This window comes from Rattus norvegicus, chromosome 1 (genome assembly GCF_021556685.1).
Source record: "Rattus norvegicus strain SHRSP/BbbUtx chromosome 1, alternate assembly SHRSP_T2T, whole genome shotgun sequence".
Classification (NCBI taxonomy): domain Eukaryota; kingdom Metazoa; phylum Chordata; class Mammalia; order Rodentia; family Muridae; genus Rattus; species Rattus norvegicus.
This window is the reverse complement of record NC_141534.1, coordinates 77,888,686-77,908,774: the sequence shown is the minus strand read 5'-3', so window position 1 is coordinate 77,908,774 and position 20,089 is coordinate 77,888,686. Positions and strand designations below refer to the sequence as shown.

Here is a 20,089-nt window from a genome sequence, read left to right as displayed (position 1 = left end):
AATCAACCAACCAATCAACCAACCAACCAACCAACCACCCAACCAACCAGACGAACTAAGATCTTTTTAAAATGCAGACTTTTAGGAGCTATGTTAGACATAGGGTTACAGAGTCTCCCACATTTGCTGCCTTCCCGATCATCCCTGTCCTGTGACACTTTTGGTGTTGAGAGAAACTTGAACACTGGCTAAAAGATTTACCACATTTGGTACATTCATAAGGCCTTTCTCTAGTGTGCACTATCTGGTGCTAAATGAGGACAGACTGCCTGAACCATTTCTCACACTGGCCATATGGCTGTTCCCTGGTGTGAATTCTGCAATGTTGAATATGGCTGGTACTTCAAATAAAGGTTTTCTCACACCCCATGTATAAGGCCTTTCCCCAGTGTGAACTCTCAATATTTAATGAAGACAGCCCTCCAGCTAAAGGACTTTCCATACTGGCCACACTCATAAGGTCTTGCTCTAGTGTGTATTGTCTGGTGTTCAACAAGACTGTAGCTTTGCCTGAAGAATTTTGCACTGTCAGCACACTCATAGGGCTTTCCCCGTTGTGAGTTCTCTGATGTCAATCAAGTTTGGATTTGTACTCAAAAGCGAAATTTCCCCACATTCCCCACACCCATAAGGCCTTTCTCCTGTGTGAACTTGATAGTGTCTGCTAAGGGTGGCTCTTTGGCTAAAGGATTTCCCACAATCCTCTTACTTATAAATCTCTGTGGTAGTGTGAATTCTATGGTGTTTGATGAGGCTGAAATTCTGCCTAAAGAATTTACCACATTCCCTACAATCATACGGCCTCTCTCCAGTGTGAACTCGCTGGTGTCTAATGAGGGTAGCTCTTTGGCTAAAGGATTTCCCACACTCATAAGGCTTTTATCCAGTGTGAATTTGGCAGTGTTCAATAAGGTTAGACTTTGGTGGAAGGACTTTTCCACACTTCCCACACTTATATAGCCTATCTCCAGTGTGAACTCTCTGATGTATAGTGAGAGTGGCTTTTTGACTAAAGGATTTCTTACACTGGTTGCATTTGTATGGCCTTGCTGTGGTGTGAATTTGCTGGTGTTCAAGGCTGAAGCTTCTCCTAAACAACTTCCCACATTTGTCACATTCATATGGCCTCTCCCTTGTGTGAGTTCTCTGATGCTGGACAAGATTGGATTTGCATCCAAAGGCTTTCCCACACTCTCCACACTCATATGGCCTTTCTCTGTTGTGAATTCTACAGTGTTCAATGAAGTTTGAGCTTTGAATGAAAGACTTCTCACATTTGCCATATATGTATGGGTTTTTCTCCAGGGTGAAGAGTCTGGTTTATAGTAAGTGTGACCTTTTGGCTAAAGGATTTCCCACATTCACTACACTCATAATGTCTTTCTTCAGTGTGAACTTTCTGGGATGGCTCTAGTGAATACTTATCTTGTAAGGCTTGTTGGCATTTGCTAGGCTCAAAACTCATTTCTCCAGTGCAAACCTTTGGGTGCTGAACAAGCTTGAGTTTGTGGCTGAAAAGTTTTCTGAATTCTTGTGATTTAAAGTGAATTTTTTTCTGCCATTAGCTTCTACAGACTTGGTGATTTCACTAGGCTTCCCATGTTTGGGACTGTTTTGGAACTGGAGAAGGTCCCATCTAGCCAAGAAATCCTTTCTAATTTAACTTTCTGTGAAGGGATTTCCTGAGTCATGGAGGGTGCAGTTTTTCTCAAGGAGTCAGCGTCCACATCTCCCTTAATGGATTCTTGGCATTGTGATGCTCTTGGCCTTGGAGGATTGAACATGTTTCTGCAAAAAACAGATTTTGTCCAGGTAGATCATTCAGATGCAAAATATCTGTCAAGGCAGGAGCACATATGTCACTGGGGTGAGTCTTCCTATTGAGCAGACTTGCCTTTGGAGTTCTGGCTTGTAATATTTCTACATAAATACTTTGTACAGAAGGATTTTCTTCATACTTTGACTCATGCCAATGATCTGAAAGAAGAAAAACGTTGAAAGTCATGTTAACATAACTTTCAGGTTATTGATGATGCTTTATTATTATTTTCCTTTATACATGATGTTTTACCATCCTAAAGAATGCTTCTAGCTAGGAAGAATCTCTCATCCACTCTCTTAAAAGTGGCTGTTTGTTCATTAGTTTTCAGACAGGATTTTTTTTTATATAGGCCCGGCTGGCCTGGAACTCACTCTGTAGACTAGGCTGGCCTCAAACTCACAGGTATCTGCCTCTGCCTACCAAGTACTGGAGTTAAACCATGTGCTATCATGTCTAGTATAATAGTGACCAATTTGTATGGGGTGGTGGTAGGAAGCAGTCCAGAAAACGCATTAAAATCATATATATTCCATATATATGACACTGAACCAAAAGTCCATACTCCTGTCCAAACTCTACCAACATTACTCTTTCCCATGAGATAGTCTCACTCTAAGAAATAATAAATTTAGATTGTCTTAGACACAAAATGGAGCCAACTGAGTCCGTGTTTAAAAGTTAGTATTGAGTTATGTAGCTCAGTGGTGGAGTGGTTCTTAAGTAAGTTTAAAGTCGGGTTCAACACCAAAAGAAAAACTATTACTAGCACTCTATTTCTCCTAGTACTTCTACTACTACTATTACAATAATAGCCTACAGTAAGTTAAAACTCAGCTTTCAAGGGTTAGAACATATACAAAATATAACTTAGATAGGGTGAATGATCTCTATTGCTTCTTTATTGGATAGTCCAGTTACATCCATTGTTAATCCTAAAATGCTTCTTATGCTAATGTGCTAACAAGTTCCTAGAGCCATTTATAAGCCCCACTGTGGATGAGTCCTGGAAAAGTCCAAGATCCGACTGAAAGATTGTAATTTCAGCCCCACACTGATTACTGGGCGGGGAGAGGAGTGGAATTAGTTCATCAGTTTTGAGCAATGATTAAATCATTATGCCTTTTGTGAAGGTTATGAGACCATCATCAAACCCAGAACAGCATTTCTATGCTTTGTTTTTCTAGAAAATTATTAAACCAGAGTAATTGCATAGGCAAAAATGGAATATGCTGACAGAATTTGAGGTGAAGACATTGAGCCTTTAATAGATGAGATGTACTTCATATACCTGATAGACAGTCATGTGAATCAATATGCAGACCTGCAGTGCCTGTACAGTACCAAAATGGTTGTTGGTACTGTAAAAACACCCAGACCCCATGAACATTCTTCCTTATCAGTTAGACACCATCCAACTAATCTTTACAAATACTTTAAAAGCATATCTCCTCAGACAATCCAACAATATAACTGCTGGATATGCTCCTTTGACAACAGTAGACTTGTAACACACTTCGCGTGTCTCAGTCCAGTGAATTCAAATGGTAGAAGTGCTATGTAATGATGTATGTTCACAGGGTGTGTTAGGTATGGATCAGTGTCAGAAAATACTGATGAGGGGGCAAGTTATGCTTGCTGGAATGGAAGAAACGTTGGAATGACTGAAGTAGAAAGACAAAGATAAAACTATAAGCAAATGTAATGGCTTGTGTTCTCATGCTAATTGTGTTACCCAAAAACCTGTTTGCAGTGTCCCTCATGCAGCTTGATTCCAGTACTTGCGAGGAGGAGGATTATTTGACTCCAGCTGTTAGATGAGCTCATGCAACATAAGGCTGATTCCAATTCCTGCTATGTCAGGCTGTACTCCAGAGCAAACATCAGTCCTTTTCGGTTTTTTTTTCAAGCTTAATCATCCCTAATGTTCTTGATCTGCAGGACCATCTTTCAAGTGGGTGTGTCCACAACTGCTCTTTGAAACAACTCATTCTCTGTTTCTTTTGAAAAATACAGCCTACGGCTAATGAGATGGCTCAATGGGTAAAGGCATCTGCTGCTCAGGTCTGAGGACTCAGGGTTGATTCTGAAATGCAAGTAAAGGTGGAAGGCGATAATGCCACAGAGTTTTCCTCTGACTTTCCTACCCATGCTGTGGTGTGCTTGTATACACATGCACACAATAATAATAGATGAAAAAGTTTAAAATATGCGGTTATTAGGGTGTATATATATGAGGATTGACACCTCATTTTTTTTTTTTTTTAATTCTTTTTTTCGGAGCTGGGGACTGAACCCAGGGCCTTGTGCTTGCTAGGCAAGTGCTCTACCACTGAGCTAAATCCCCAACCCCTTACACCTCATTCTTAACAAAACAAGACAAAACTTCAGATATCCTAAATATGTGTGTGTGTGTGTGTGTGTGTGTGTGTATCTAGTATATAAGATATATTATTTATATCTAGACCTAATAGTTAAGCTTCCATCTGATAAAAATCTAAAAATCTGGAATCACTTGAGTTGTTTTACTCCTCAGGAGTATGCCACATTTATTTGAGCAGGTTATGCCACTGTGGCAGCATCATACTCTGCAAATGCTCGAGCATCCCTCACCCTGGACGGTGGTGGCAACATAGACCTGCACCCCGTGCCTGTCCTCTCGGCCCACCTCGGTGCCCACGCCACACTCTTGTATCACTGAGAGCGGGAAATAACTCCAAAGCAGCTACAAGGACAGCTTGGCAGAGCTGTGGGAAATGTTGTCCTTAGTTTGCGGCCCGAACAAGGAAAAGGACTTTCCAAGAACCATTGTCCAGCCATTTGTCGCTCGGTGCTAAGAATTGTGGGTAATGTAGTTTCCTTAGCTCCTCAACATCCTCGGTTGGTTTCAGAGGCAATTTCATGCAGACAAATCAGGATTCTGGAAGCCGTTAAAAGTTTAAGAAAAGCGCGGGATTGGGATAAACAACGGCTAGAATCCTGTGTGACAAAAGACCCCAGCAGTCGCCTCAAATAGTCCTTAGACTTAGGGTTGACCCTGCCCTTTCAGACTCTTGGACTTGGGTAACTGCAGAAAATGCAGAGTGGGGGGGGAGGGGGAAGAAAAGAAAAAGAAATGACCTAGAACTATTTGATTCATATGGCGTCAGTGAGACCAACCGAACCAAACGACAACAAAAATCTGAAGTTTTTTGAGTCTCTTAGGATCTCTTTCTATGAACAAAAGTAGACTGGCTAAGTAGGGCTGGATGAGGACTGGGTCTCTTGAGGGAAAGGCTGGATTTGGAGTCGTCTGTAGCTTTCAGATTGCGGTTAGTATGGCTATGCATTACCCATAAGACGGCATTTGTGATCTTATATTTCGTTCTTTCAAAAATACTTGTTTTTATCTCTCTATGTGCTCAAGGAAGCCAGAAGAGGGTGTCAGATCCTCCAGACCTGGAGCCAAGATCAGCCGTTAGCAGTCTGACCGAGGTGCTGGGGTCTGAACTTGGGTGCACTGGAAGGGCACTTAACTGCTGAGACATGTCTTCAGCCTCTTAAGATTTCCTCAAGTGCTTGTTTGGCGGTTCTAGCAGGAGAGAGCAGCTACTCACATACTCTTGATCAAATACTGGTCTTTCTCTACTAGGGAATGTGTTCCTCTTCGGCCAAGCTCACAGTTTCAGGAGAAATATGGAACAGTGAGGAAGAGAACACCCGCCTGGCCAGTCACATTAACCGAATCAACTGTGGGGATCAGTGGGGTTACAGATGTTGTAACCAGATTGCTAGCAAGTTCTTAGAGTGTTTCTTTAGTTTTTGTTTGTTTGTTGTTCGTTTTGTTGTTTTTTTCTTTTTCGGGACAGGGTAGCTCTGGCTGTCCTTGAACTCTTGTGGAAATCACACGCTACTATCACTTGAGATCCTACAGGTTTGAGTATGCCTACCCCTAAGGCCTTGTCACAGACCACTTAGCATCTCAGGGTATGCCTAGAATCGGTAGAAGCAATCTGCCTGCTGTAAAAGGAGCACCATATTAGTGCCACCAGCACTGCCCACTCAAGCAGAAACACAGGATTCATTGATCCATAGCTCAAGTAGCCTATATAGGGGTAACTGGACCCGGGAAAGAATTTCCACGAGTGAGTTTTTAAAACAAATTAAAAATTAATTAATTAATTATTTATTTATAAATGAGTGCTGTCTGCACATACACCTACATATCAGAAGAGGGCATCAGATTCCTTGATAAATGCTTGTGAGCCACCATGCAGTTCCTGGGAATGGAAGTCAGGATCTCTGGAAGAGCAGCTGAGCCATCAAGGTATCATTATTATTTTTCTACACCCCTAGTACAAAGTACTTAGTTTCTTTTAACAGTGTGATCCCATTAGTAACTATGGCTTCTCTGTATCTCCCAATACATTCTGTTCCTGGCAAAACTGCCTGCTTTTGAATCTTTCTGATTGGCGTTTTGCTGATGTTGCTCACTGTAAATCTGGCTATAAGTTACAGCATGAATTCAGACTCAGTTAAGATTTCAGGACACAAGATACAGGCAAATTATTTTCCAGAATGCAACATCTGTGGTCTCTAGAGTAATCCCCAGGTAATGTTCTCATATAAAACCCCACCTTTCAATTATCAAAACCTGTATTTTTTTAAAAAGATTTATTCATTTATTATAAATAAGTACACTGTAGCTGTCTTCAGATACACCAGAAGAGGACATCGGATCTCTTTACAGATGGTTGTGAGCCACCATGTGGTTGCTGGGAATTGAACTCAGGATCTCTGGAAGAGCAGTCGGGTGCTCTTAACTGCTGAGCCATCTCTCCAACCCTCAAAGCCTGTATTAATCTACCAGTTATTGTTCCTATTTGGTTCTCCTAATTTTTCAAGTGACATTTGGAATTATGGACTTGGTTCTATGAGCCTCATGGAAAAGTTTCTCTTCGACAATCTTGGGCATAATCAGGTCAGACCATGTGGGAATGATGGGATAAGTTAAAGCTATTCTAAGAGCACTGAATGTTGCAGTTCCAACAACTGACCTCAGGGTAGTCTAAAAACAAAACACCTTCCTCCCAACAACAAACAAAAAAAGCACAAAGCTAGGACTGAACACCCTGCTTTGCTCCACTAAAGGTTTTGGAAAGCAACATAAACGAGAGCTACTCTTTCCCATTACCCATGCTGAGGCATGAATGGTGCAGCCTCAAGACCTGTTCCAGGGAAGGAGAGATGGCTCAGATGTTAAGAGCACTGGCTGATCTTCTGGAGGTCCTGAGTTCAATTCCAGCAACTACATGATGGCTCAGAATTGACTCCCTCTTCTGGTGTGCATGAAGACAGAGCACACATGTACATTCAATAAATAAATATTAAAAGAAGACCCCAAACACTGTTACAATTTCTATATAAACAGGGCCTACCAAACAGGCAACCCCTAGCACATATATATCAGAGAACTGCATGGTCTGGCTTCAGTGGGAGAAGATACGCCTTGAGAGACTTGAGGCCCCAGGGAAGGGTGAGGCACTCTCTTGAGGCAAGGAGATAAAGGAGGGGGATGAAGACTTAAGGGAGAGGTGATGGAAGGCAAGGGCTTGAATGTAAATAAAATAATTAAACAAAACAAAAAGAGGACCTACCATAGTATTTTGGCCGCCTAAGTCTGTGAATAGAAACTCTTGATTAAAAGTACATGGGGGAAAAAAAATAAGGTCTTTTATTATTGCACATCATGGCAGGAAGTTCCTGGCTAGTGATTTGGAGTGTGTAAACAGCCACACGAATCATGTGAGACGGACTTGAGAAGATAATCCTTGCTGGAGCCTCCCGCTAATCCCAGACCATGTTCCTTTAGCCAAATACAGACCCAGAAATATCCAGTGAGAAAAAGAAATCAAGGTCATTTGCAAGGCACAGGAAGTTGAGGCTTCTATTAGGAAAGGGGAGAGTACGGCATGTTGCAAGGGTGGGGTGTCGTGGTGGTGGATATGCACTCAGAGCAAGGTGCTAGAGCAGAGACAGTGTCTATGAGACATTATGACAGCTCTTTAACTCTGGCAAGGGGTACAGACTGTCCGGAACATGCAGGCTAGCTCTAGTACAAATTACATGACCTAGAACTCTATGAGGCTCTCTAGTTTGTTACAGTGAACAATGTAATATCCTTGGAGGCCTGAGGGTGCTTTCAAGGGTTGGCTTCCGGGAGCTGTGATGGTCTATCTTTTGGTGTTAGAAGATGCTAGAGGGCTGTCCAGACTTTCCTTCATTTGTTACATTTATAAGGTTTTTCTTCAGTGTGAAGTAGCTGATGTCGAGTGAGGGTAGACACCTGGTTAAAAGATTTCCCACACTGGTCACACTCGTATGGCCGTTCCCCAGTGTGAATTCTGTGTTGAACAAGGTTGGTAGTTCGCCAGAAGATCTTTCCACATTCACCACAAGTATAAGGCCTTTCATCTATGTGAACTCTCTGGTGTTTAACCAAGTCAGCTCCCCGGCTAAAACACTTCCCACACTGATCACAATGGTAAGGCTTTGCTTTAGTGTGAATTTTCTGGTGTTCAGCAAGATCGTAGCTTTCTCTGAAGAATTTCCCACATTTGGCACATTCATAAGGCCTTTCACCAGTGTGCGTTCTTTGATGTCGACTAAGTCTGGATTTGTATTCAAAGGCTTTTCCACACTTCTCAGATTTATAAGGACTCTCCCCTGTGTGGACTCGCTGGTGTCTTATAAGGGTGGCTTTTTGGGTATAAGACTTTACGCACTGTTCATATTCGTAAAATTCTGTTGTGGTGTGAATCCTACGGTGTTTAATGAGGTAGAAATATTGTTTAAAAAACTTACCACATTCTCTACATTCAGGGCCTTTCTGAAGTGTGGGTTCTCAGGTGTTTCATGAGGGTAGCTCTCTGGCGAAAGCATAGACCGCATTCTCCACACTTATAAGGCTTTTCTCCAGTGTGAATTTTGGAGTGATTAATAAGACCGGAACTTTGGCTGAAGGATTTCCCACATGCTTCACAGTGATAGGGCTTTTCCCCAGTGTGAATTCTTCTGTGTTGAACAAGGTGGGTAGATCGGCGGAAGGTCTTCCCACATTCACCACAAGTATAAGGCCTTTCATCAGTGTGAACTCTCTGGTGTATAACCAAGTCAGCTCCCCGGCTAAAACACTTCCCACACTGATCACAATGGTAAGGTTTTTCTTTAGTGTGAATTTTCTGGTGTTCAGCAAGATCATACCTTTCTCTGAAGAATTTCCCACATTTGGCACATTCATAAGGCCTTTCACCAGTGTGCGTTCTTTGATGTCGATTAAGTCTGGATTTGTATTCATAGGCTTTTCCACACTCCTCACATTTATAAGGACTCTCCCCTGTGTGGACTCGCTGGTGTCTGATAAGGGTGGTTTTTTGGGTATAAGACTTCCCGAACTGTTCACACTCGTAAAATTCATTTGTGGTGTGAATCCTACGGTGTTCAATGAGGTAGAAGTATTGTTTAAAGAACTTACCACATTCTCTACATTCATAAGGCCTTTCTGAAGTGTGGGTTCTCAGGTGTTTCATGAGGGTAGCTCTCTGGCGAAAGCATAGACCGCATTCTCCACACTTATAAGGCTTTTCTCCAGTGTGAATTTTGGAGTGATTAATAAGACCGGAACTTTGGCTGAAGGATTTCCCACATGCTTCACAGTGATAGGGCTTTTCCCCAGTGTGAATTCTTCTGTGTTGAACAAGGTGGGTAGATCGGCGGAAGGTCTTCCCACATTCACCACAAGTATAAGGTCTTTCACCAGTGTGAACTCTCTGGTGTTTAACCAAGTCAGCTCCCCGGCTAAAACACTTCCCACACTGATCACAATGGTAAGGCTTTGCTTTAGTGTGAATTTTCTGGTGTTCAGCAAGATCATACCTTTCTCTGAAGAATTTCCCACATTTGGCACATTCATAAGGCCTTTCACCAGTATGCGTTCTTTGATGTCGATTAAGTCTGGATTTGTATTCAAAGGCTTTTCCACACTCCTCACACTTATAAGGACTCTCCCCTGTGTGGACTCGCTGGTGTCTTATAAGGGTGGCTTTTTGGGTATAAGACTTTACGCACTGTTCATATTCGTAAAATTCTGTTGTGGTGTGAATCCTACGGTGTTTAATGAGGTAGAAATATTGTTTAAAAAACTTACCACATTCTCTACATTCATAAGGCCTTTCTGAAGTGTGGGTTCTCAGGTGTTTCATGAGGGTAGCTCTCTGGCGAAAGCATAGACCGCATTCTCCACACTCATAAGGCTTTTCTCCAGTGTGAATTTTGGAGTGATTATTAAGACCGGAACTTTGGCTGAAGGATTTCCCACATGCTTCATAGTGATAGGGCTTTTCCCCAGTGTGAACTCTCTGATGTACAGTAAGAGTGGCTTTGTGACTAAAAGACTTCTCACACTGCCCACATTTATAAGGTTTCTCGGTAGTGTGAGTTCTCTGGTGTGTAATCAAGCTGACAATCTGTCTAAACAGTCTCCCACAGTCACTGCATTCATACGGCCATTCTCCAGTGTGTGTTCTCTGGTGCCGCAGAAGACTAGAATGGCACACAAAGGCTTTCCCACATTTCAGACACTCAAAAGGTCTTTCTCCACTATGAACTCTGCAGTGTTCACTTAGTTTAGAGATTTGACAAAAAGACTTTCCACATTCACCACACTTATATGGTTTTTCTCCGGTATGACGTCTCTGGTGTATTCTAAGTGTGGCTTTCTGGCCAAACCATTTTCCACAGACATGACACTCATATGGTCGGTTTACAGTCTGGTCCATCCGGAATGGTGCAGGTGAGTACTTGTTTAAGTCTTGCTCACAACTGTTAGATTCAAAACCCCCCTTTGTACTGCAAACTCCTGGGTATTCATGAAGCCTGTGTTGGGGGCTGGAAGATTTCTTATATTCATCTGATTCAGAATTATTTTTATCACTGTGAAAAGCCTTTCCACGCTTAATTTTATTTTGTTTCTCACCGTTGGGGATGTCCTTGGGTTGGAGAAGATTCCATATAGCTGGGAATTTCTCTCCAATCTTACTACAGATGAAAGGGTTCTCTGCCACATGGAATATACAGCTCTTCACAAGGGAGTCCACGTCTCTCTTTAACCAATTCTTGGCTCTGTGATGCTTATGGTCCTGGGGCTTTGTACACACTTCTGTCAAATATGGCTTTTGCCCAGGTAGATCGTTCAGATGCAAGATATCTTTCAGGACGGTGATACAGATGTCAGAGGGATGAGGCTTCTGCCTGAGTTGACCTTGCTTCGGAGTCCTGACTTGTGGTGCTTCAGTTTGTGAAAGACTCCGTGCACAGGTTTTTTCTTCAGCCTCTGCTTTATACCGATAAACTGAAATGACAGAGAACCTAGTGAAAAGCACATCAGCTGCGGCTGGAATCACCAATCATGCTTTAAATTTATTTCCCCCTTTGAATGCCACGAGCAGAGGCTATTTTTTTTTTAAATATGCTTAGTTTCATTTCTGGACCCTCGTATGATTTGTAGGAGGCAAGGGAAAAATATTTGCCCAAGATTTTAGCTGCTTTTTTTGCAAAGGCATAAACTGTGTCAGCTGGAGAGGGGAAAAAAAAATGACATAAACCAATTTAATCTCTCAGAGCAAATCTAACTTTCTGGCAGATTTCTGTCTGAGAGACTAGATTGTGTCCAATCATTTGCTTGTATCCAACTATCCACTGATGGATTTCATTTCTATGGTTGGTGGGGGGAAAAAAGGAGTATCATTTAAATGTTTCTATAGAATATGAGAATAAAGACTATAGAGCAAATAGCCAGGCCCTCCTTTATAGGTGCCATCTTGGAAAGGGAGGTCACTTGGTTTTATAACAGACTATTCCTACCATGAGGAACGCACCAAGCAAGCATCAATCCAAAAGGTGCAGGCTTCAGCCCTCCCTACCTCCCACACTTATTTGATGTGCACACAGACACACACCACACACACACACACACACACACACACACACACACACACACACACACACATTGGAAACTAAAGAGACCAAAGGTTTAGGAAGTTAAAAGCTCAAATTTAAAAAATAAATACAAACGGAGATACATACAATAGGAGAATATTAAAAAGAAAAGATTGGTAGGAAAAATACTATGATTATATGTGTACACACATGTATGCACTCTTGTATGTAAAGGTTACTTTGATAGAAATGTTTCCTAATGAGAATTAACTAGATGAATTCCAGGATACAGACTTGAAGAGGATAATGATAATCAGGTGGGGGTGCATCATGTAGAGTTTGAGGTCACCCTGATCTATATTCTGAATTCCAGGACAATTAGAGATACAGAGTGAGACCCTCTCTAACAAACAAACAAACAAAACAAAAACAAAACCATAACCTTTATCAAAGATTTCAAGGAGTTTAGCAAAACATGAACAGACACCTAACTGAACTTCAAGAGGATAACAATAAGCCCTGAGTGATACCCAAGAAAATACAAATACACGGCTGAAATATATTTGAAAATAAATTTGAAATATTTGAAATCTGAATTCAGTAAAGAGACAGAACACTCAAGCTGGAATGAGGACAGAATTGAAAAGCCCAGCAACCAACTAGAAGACTACTGAAAGCTTTACGCATAGAACAGATCAAACAGAAGACAGAATATCAGGTCTTGAAGATAACTCAACAACTCAACTAGACGACTCAACAAAAAGTCGGGTAAACAAGAAGGATGAAGTGGAAGCTGGAATTATCAAGCCTTGAAGTAGAAGGGTTAGACCACACAAACAAAGATCATGGAAAAAAATTAAAAGCATGGGAAAGGGTTATGCAGAAACTTTGGGATGCTATGAGAAGATCCAGTGCTTGAGAAAGATGAAAGAGAGGAATTCCTAGTCAATGGCATAGACAAGGCCTTCGACAATACCAGAGAGAAACTTTCCTAAACTCAGGAAAGACACCACAGTCATAGATAGAACAAGCACACAGAATGTCAAATGGACACACCCTGAAAAGAACCTTCCCATGATATTTAATAGTTAAAACATTTAATATTTAATACAAAGAAATACTAATAAGAGCTATGAGGAAACACACCAAGTCACATATAAAGGAAAAGCCAACAAAACAGCTGATTTCTCAATGGAAATGGTGAAAGTCAGAAGAGCTTAGAGCAATAGAGTCCAAATTCTAAAAGTCCATGACAGCCAATTGAGATTATTGTACCCAGCAAAACTATTTTCCATGACTGAAGGAGAAAAACTTTCCACAATACAAACAGGCTAAAAGCATTCACATCTAGCAGATCACCCCTAAACATAATAAAGTGGCAATATTTTAAAATAGAAGAGTGAACAATCATTGCCAAAAGACACAGACAGCAAATAGTGCAATGACTTCAATCAATGCACAACTTTCAATAACTTTAAATATTAATGGCTTCAATTCTTCAATCAAAAGACACAGGCTGGCCGAATGGAGCAAAACAACAACAACAACAACAACAACAACAACAACAACAACAACAACAACAACCACAACAACAAATCATCTTTCTGCTGTCTACAATGAACCCATCTCAGTTTTTAAAGATAGGCACCTTCAAGTAAAAGGCTGGAAAAATGTACTCCAATTAAATGGGACCAGGAAGCAAGTAGGTGTGGCTATAAAAATATCTGGCAAACAGATGCCAAACTAAAACTAACCTAAAGTGATAAAGGAGGACACTTCATTCCATTCTAGGGAACAATTAACCAGGAAGACATTACTGTCCTAAACATGTATGTAGCAAACTCTGGTATATGCCATTTCATACAAAGTGCATTACTAGAATTAATGACACAGATAAGCACCCACCCACTAATAGTAGGCAGTTTCAATAGCCCACTTATTCCATAGACAAGTTATTTAGATTAGAAAAAGAGAGAGGGAGAGAGAAACATCAGCATTAAGTGACATCATATATCAAATGGACTTAATATATATCTACAGGATATTTCTCCAAAAACAAAAGAATATACATATTTTACTCAGCAGCCCATGAAAGCTTCTTTAACACAGACCATATCTTATAGTCTAAGAGATCCTCTAGAAAGAAATAACTCCACATATCCTATGTGGCCATAAAGCAACAAAATTTAAAACCAAAAGTAAACAAATCTCCATTAAGTGCATGAATCCAATAAGATTAAATATACTATTGAATGATGGGCAAGCCATAGAAGAAATTAAAAAAAAAAATCCCAGAACCAAATGAAAATAAAAATGCAACACACAAATCCTCTGGGACACATTAAAATGTGTGCTATGGAGAAACTGTGTAGCTCTAAGTGCCTACATTAAAACAAGGCGAAAGAAGAGCACAAATAAATGACTTAATGCAGGCAACTCAAGAATTTGGAAAAACAAGAATACTACAAACCAAGATCTAATAGATGGCAAAAAAAAATAATAATCAGAAAGAAAATAATGAAACAGAAATAAAGACAACACTACATAGAATCACAGACCTTGACCCAACTAATTAAAAGAGGACCCAAATTAACAAAATCAGAAATGAATAAGAAAATATTACTAGACACCAGAGAATACTTAAAAAATCCATACTTAAGTGGGAGCAGCCTTTTAACTTGTGTGATCTATTTGAACTCCTTCTGGATAAACTGAACTATTGGAGACCCATTGCTACTTGGTGAGACAGAGATGTTATACAAACCTAGAACTTAGAACTACTTTCTTTTTGGTTACTGTAAAAGTTACTTACCATTGCTGTGATAAAACCAAGGCAATTTAGGGAAGGAAGGATTTATTACAGTTCCAGAGGGATAGGAGTTCATGATGGCAGAGTGGAGGTATGGTGGCTGGAGCAGGAGGGCTCACATCTCAAATTGCAAATAGGAAATGTTTCACACAACACACTTACATAATACTCCTAGACACACGGCAGACTCTTGGTCTGATCTAACATTCTTAATGTCATACCCTGTATCAGCTGTTACTCATGAGAAGCAAGCAACTGTTGAGACCATCTTGACATGTCCACCTAGTGAAAGAAATCAGGACTTTCCCCACAGCCCCAGTTGTTCGACTATGTAAGAAATGGATAATGCAAGCTTTAAAGACACAGATAAGTGATTGGAACAAAATGATCAGTATTTTAAAGAAGCTTAGATAGAAGATCTTATACAAACAGTCCATAGTCCTCATAAGCACCAACCATCACAACATATGAAATTCTTGAAAGAGGCAGCTATCAGGTACCAGCTAAAGGAGGGCAGAACTTGGAGAAAAAGGAATTACGGATATGAACACGGTCATCTGGCCGAAGAAGGGGTGATTTTAGTTTAAAAGCTGTAGTTACTGTTAACTGTCAACTTGACACAAGCTTGAATGAGATGGCTCTCCTGGCATACCTGTGAGAAAATGTCTTGATTATATTAATTGAGACCTGCCCACTATAGGTAGCACCATTCCTTGGGCTTAGAGTCTTGGACTGACTACAGATGAGAAACTGAGCTGAGCAATGGCATGCATTAAGTCATTGTTCTCAAGAATACTCACAGGAGTAAATACGGAGACAAAGTATGGAGCAAAGACTGAAAGGCCATCCAGAGACTGTCCCACATGGGGATGCATCCCATATACAGACACCAAAAAAGACACAATATTGTGGACGCCAAATAAGTACATGCTGAAAGGAGCCTGATATAGCCGTCTGCTGAGAGGTTCTGGCAGAGCCTGACAAATACAGAGGCAGATGTTTGTAGCCAACCATTGGACTGAGAACAGGGTCCCCAGTGGAGGAATTAGAGAAAGGACTGAAGTAGCTGAAGGGGTTTGCAACCCCATAAGAAGAACACAATATCAAACAACCAGACCCTCCCAACTGCCCCCAGCAGAGCTGCTAGGGACTAAACCACCATCCTAAGGAAACACAGAGATGGACCCATGGCTCCATCTGCATATGTAGCAGAGGATGGCCTTTTTGGGCATCAATAGGAGGAGAGGTCCTTGGTCCTGTGAAGGCTCAATGCCCCAGTGTAGGGGAATGTCAGGACAGTGAGGTAGAAGGGAGTGGGTGGGTGGGTGAGGGAGCACCCTCATAGAAACAGTGTGTGTGTGTGTGTGTGTGTGTGTGTGTGTGTGTGTGTGTGTATGTGTGAGAGAGAGAGAGAACAGGTTGCTGGAAGAGAAACTTGGAAATGGGATAACATAACATGTAAATAAAAATGCAATTAACAATTTATTAAAGAAAATAAATAATTCTTAAAAAAAGAGTAAGTCATTGTTCTCTGTTTTTGACTATGGATGTAATGTCACCAGTTCTCTCTAACTGTTGATGCTCTGACTTCTCTGTCATGATAGACTATATATAACCTGGAACTGTTGAGTCTAAATAAACTGTTTATCCTTCATGTTGATTTTGTCAGGATACTTTATCAAACTAAGACAGACCTACCACCTAGATTGCAGGATTTCTGCTACCTAGACATTTTGATGAATGCTCTGGGGTGTCCTGTGTTAGGGTTGCTTAGGGCAGTGTACACAGCTCAGCCAGAGGGATAAGATTCCATGATGGCAGAGTGGAGGTATGGTGGCTGGGACAGGAGGGCTCACCATCTAAAACTGCACACCTGCCAAGAAAGCAGGGGAGTCAACAGGGCCTATAGATTCGCTGTGGAAAGGGTAGAGCTGGCTCTGGTAGAAAGAGACAGATGGGAACCAAGACACATGGGTGAGTACAAGGGCCTTACCCAGTGAGGATATAAGGGTAAAATTCTCCAGCATCACATCAAGATACAGTAGCCTCTGAGCTTCATCCAGGAGCTTCCACTCTTCCTGGGAGAAGTAAACAGTCACGTCCTCAATGGTTACACAGCCCTGTTATGATGAAGTCAAGTCACTCAATGACCAACCTCCTTTAGGCGTCCCAGTTTACTCACCCACATATCCTTCCTTTGCCAACTCTCCTCTTGAGATGATAAAAAGCTTAACACATGGAGGCTAACACCTGCCAGTCTATTCCCAGATCACTATGTCCTCCCTCTGCACCCACAGAAGGATGAGGAATAGCTATGCATTTTGGACTTGACAACATAGGGCCATCAAGACTTCGTTTGAGACCAGAGGCCTTTAGGACATGAGACGATTGAACATTAAAAACCAGTTTTTTTTTTTTTTTAAAGTGGCTTATTGCTGGAAGCAACAGGTGGTAATTTTTGATTCCTTTGAAATATATCCCATTTCCCTTTGCATGTGGGGGGTCTTTCTGTACCTGTTATACCACTGAGAGAAGTTGGGGTACCCACTCTTATCCCAGCCAGTCCACAGTTATTCATGCACTAAGGCAAGGGACTCCGTTACAGCTGCTTCTTTGCTCACAAACCAGGTCAGGGAGTCCTATTGTAATGGTCGAAGGGGTACAAAATGTCTGTTAACCAAAACAGTGTGTGTGTGTGTGTGTGTGTGTGTGTGTGTGTGACCCTGAACACAAGATAATTCCAAACACATTTAGAGATAATGGTACTCTGCTCTGAATGTCCCCCTCCATGTACTTGAAGAGTTTGGAAAGCTTTTCCATCAACTTCCATCTGCTCTGAGCTCTTTTCCTGTCTTTAATTCTTTAACTGACAGAGATAAAGACCTCGTCTAGCTGACATAACTTTTGTTAGTCAATTTTCCTTGGGTTCCTCCTTAAAACCAAGACATGGTCATCCAAGCAGGGCCTGCTAATTTTCCATCTCCATGTGTTTCTTCTTAGTCCTTACCTCTCTTATAAAAGCTCATTCCCACAGCCACCTTGAACTCCACAGTCTATACCACAGGCATCTCTTTGGGCTCCTGCATTACTTAGCAGAAGGTATCTAGAGAAAGCTTCATATATGGAGGCAAGATCCATCACTACCCAACTTCTGAAGCTTCCTAGAGTCAGAGGCAGCTGCCATCCTTTCTTAATGCCTTGCTGGCTGACTCTGTTCAGCCACCATCACAACTTGGGAGAGGACAGATTGGTTTTACACATATGGCATTTAATGCTACCTCAACAGTCACAGATTTCCTCTAAAAAACTCTACCAAAAGTCTAGCTACAGGAGCCCTCCTTGCCACATATATTGATCGTTCCAGATGAACACTGGCGCCCTTTAAGCTCTCAATTGCTTTGAATGAAACTCTTCCCTCATTAGACACTTCAAGAATCCTTTATAAATGCTGGTGGTGTGTGTGTGCATTTTACAGACACTTATACTAGCAACTGTGTTATGTAATCTTAGTGGTTCCAAGTGTTTTTTTTTCTTTTCTTAAGTTGAGTTCCACACTTCCTATGGAAGCTTTGGCCACCTACCAGATCTGCTATATTTTCTCAAGGTCCCTATAGGCTCCTCCACTCACTCAGGTGTGCTAATGATGTCTACACCTCCAGCTAGATGCCCGGTCATTAGACATAGTCATAACTCCCATCGTTACTTTTCTGCTTTTGGTAGTACTATCGAGCTCAGCTTCCTTTTGGGCATAATGGCGGACTCTCATAGTACAAGCATTTAGGAGGCTGAGGCAGGAAGGAGTATCACCTGATCAGAGGAGTTAAAAATTGGCCTTCAGAACATGAAGAAGTGAAGAATAAAAATAAAATAAAATAATAAAATAAAGTTGATTCTATTTTATAATCGAGCCATACTCAAGGGCAAACTGCAGCTTTTGGCACTTGGAATGTCTCTATGTTTCATTTCCCCAGAGCTTTTAGATCTGTGTGACTGAATTCCCTCTACTGGGTTTTGAAATCTTAGCCTCCCTTGTTTTGGTTGTATGTATGCTTGTATGTATGTATTTTCTCTCAGTTTGTGTATGTGTATGTATGTAGGTGTACAAGTAGAAATCGGGGGACAGTTTTCAGGAATCAGTTCTCTCCTTTTACCATGTAGGTTCTGGTGATTGAGTTAGGTCCTCAGGCTTGGTAATAAATACCTTTACCAGCTGAGCTATCTAATCAATTACTCATTCTTTCTTAGTTTCTCACCATGTACCTCAGGCTGGCTTTGAACTTGCCTCTCAAATGTTAAGACTACCAAGGTATGCCTCCATGCTAAACTTTACATTCCACTCTTAAAAACCTCCACAAAAAAAAGAATTCTACTACCAACAGGAGGCAAGAAGCGTGGCCACACTGGTGAGCTTCCTAGAACATTCCACACTCACCTGTGTACAGATCATACCCGCTTCTGTACATCTGGGAATCTGTGGGAAGAAAGTTGTAAGAATCAAGGACCATGGTAAGATTTCATGAGCTCGGCCTCCCTGTGACCCGTGTCCAGTCCCGGATCTTCATGACCTTTATATCTAAATGATCTCAAAACCTTAGTGCATAATGCTGAGTCATATCGGCTGTGGGATGTTGTACAAAGCTTAACTCTCCCGAGGCTTCGTTTTATTCCCTTCCAGCCAGCTCTAACTCTGTGCAGCTATTGGGACATTTTTAATAACCTCTGGCCGCATTGATCTTCCATTCAGTCTCTCTGGCTCCTAGGTAGTGAAGACATAGGTAATACACATCCATCACCTTGCCATTTTTAGGCTAGAATGCTCCCTGTTCAAGTGGCCAAACGTGATATTGCCCACACAAATCAATCAAGCACTCTCCTCCTGGTCTCCTTCTTCCATGCTTCATCACACTAGTTATGAGAAATGCGGACGCCATCCACGGGCTTGGCACTGTTCTGGATGCAGGAACTAAGTCTTCCAATGGGCTCTGGGACTCAAATGTTTAGGGCGGGGAGCGCCTAGCATGCAGCACTCACCTGAGCCAGGTGCTTCACAGCCGCCATCGGCTCTGTTGACAACGCAGGGGCCCGGACACAGCTACCGCTGCTGCCTACGGTCTTCTTGGCCTTCATCCTGCGCCGGCTCTCTCTTAACTTGAGTATAATTTGGCGATCCTAAAGCTCAGAATCCTCCAAATACCAACCCATGGGAAGTTAAACCAAAGACAGGACGCAATGCAGGAAGTCCCGCCCAGTATCCCGACATTCCCAGGCAGAAATGGCCCTCTGTGGCTCAGCAGTTTGCCACTCTGCTCTTGGCATTGTGGGTAATGTAGTTCCTATTGCTCAGGCTTGAAACAACATCAGCCCATAATCCATCCTCAGAAGGATCTTTATTTGTTTCAGAATATTTCTGCAGTAAAGATAGAGTGGGGATTTTATTTGGGGGAACATATATGTACTCATATTTCTGACCATGCTTAGCAAAGGAA

At 41.7% G+C, this 20,089-nt stretch overlaps 1 protein-coding gene and 1 pseudogene across 5 annotated transcripts; both read right to left on the bottom strand.

Annotated features, from left to right (window-relative positions):
* Positions 1–306: 306 nt before the first annotated feature.
* On the bottom strand, positions 307–1,561 carry LOC148007209 (uncharacterized; annotated as a pseudogene).
* Positions 1,562–6,457: 4,896 nt separating this feature from the next.
* Positions 6,458–19,836, bottom strand: Zfp418l1 (zinc finger protein 418 like 1). Of its 5 annotated transcripts, none has more exons than XR_015649673.1 (5): positions 19,635–19,836; positions 19,036–19,074; positions 16,597–16,723; positions 7,068–11,207; positions 6,458–6,633 (listed from the first exon to the last, which is right to left on the bottom strand). XR_015649673.1 is itself a non-coding variant. In XM_087606506.1 (5 exons), exons 1-5 carry the CDS (start codon positions 19,728–19,730, stop codon positions 8,079–8,081), a joined length of 2,052 nt encoding a protein of 683 aa, XP_087462632.1. In that variant the 5' UTR covers positions 19,731–19,836; the 3' UTR covers positions 8,052–8,078. The 5 variants fall into 5 exon arrangements, 4 of the variants coding, with proteins under 4 accessions (XP_087462604.1, XP_087462620.1, XP_087462632.1 ...); XM_087606506.1 differs by lacking the exon at positions 6,458–6,633 and having other exon boundaries at positions 8,052–8,204; positions 9,544–11,207; XM_087606478.1 differs by having other exon boundaries at positions 6,458–11,207.
* Positions 19,837–20,089: the final 253 nt, after the last annotated feature.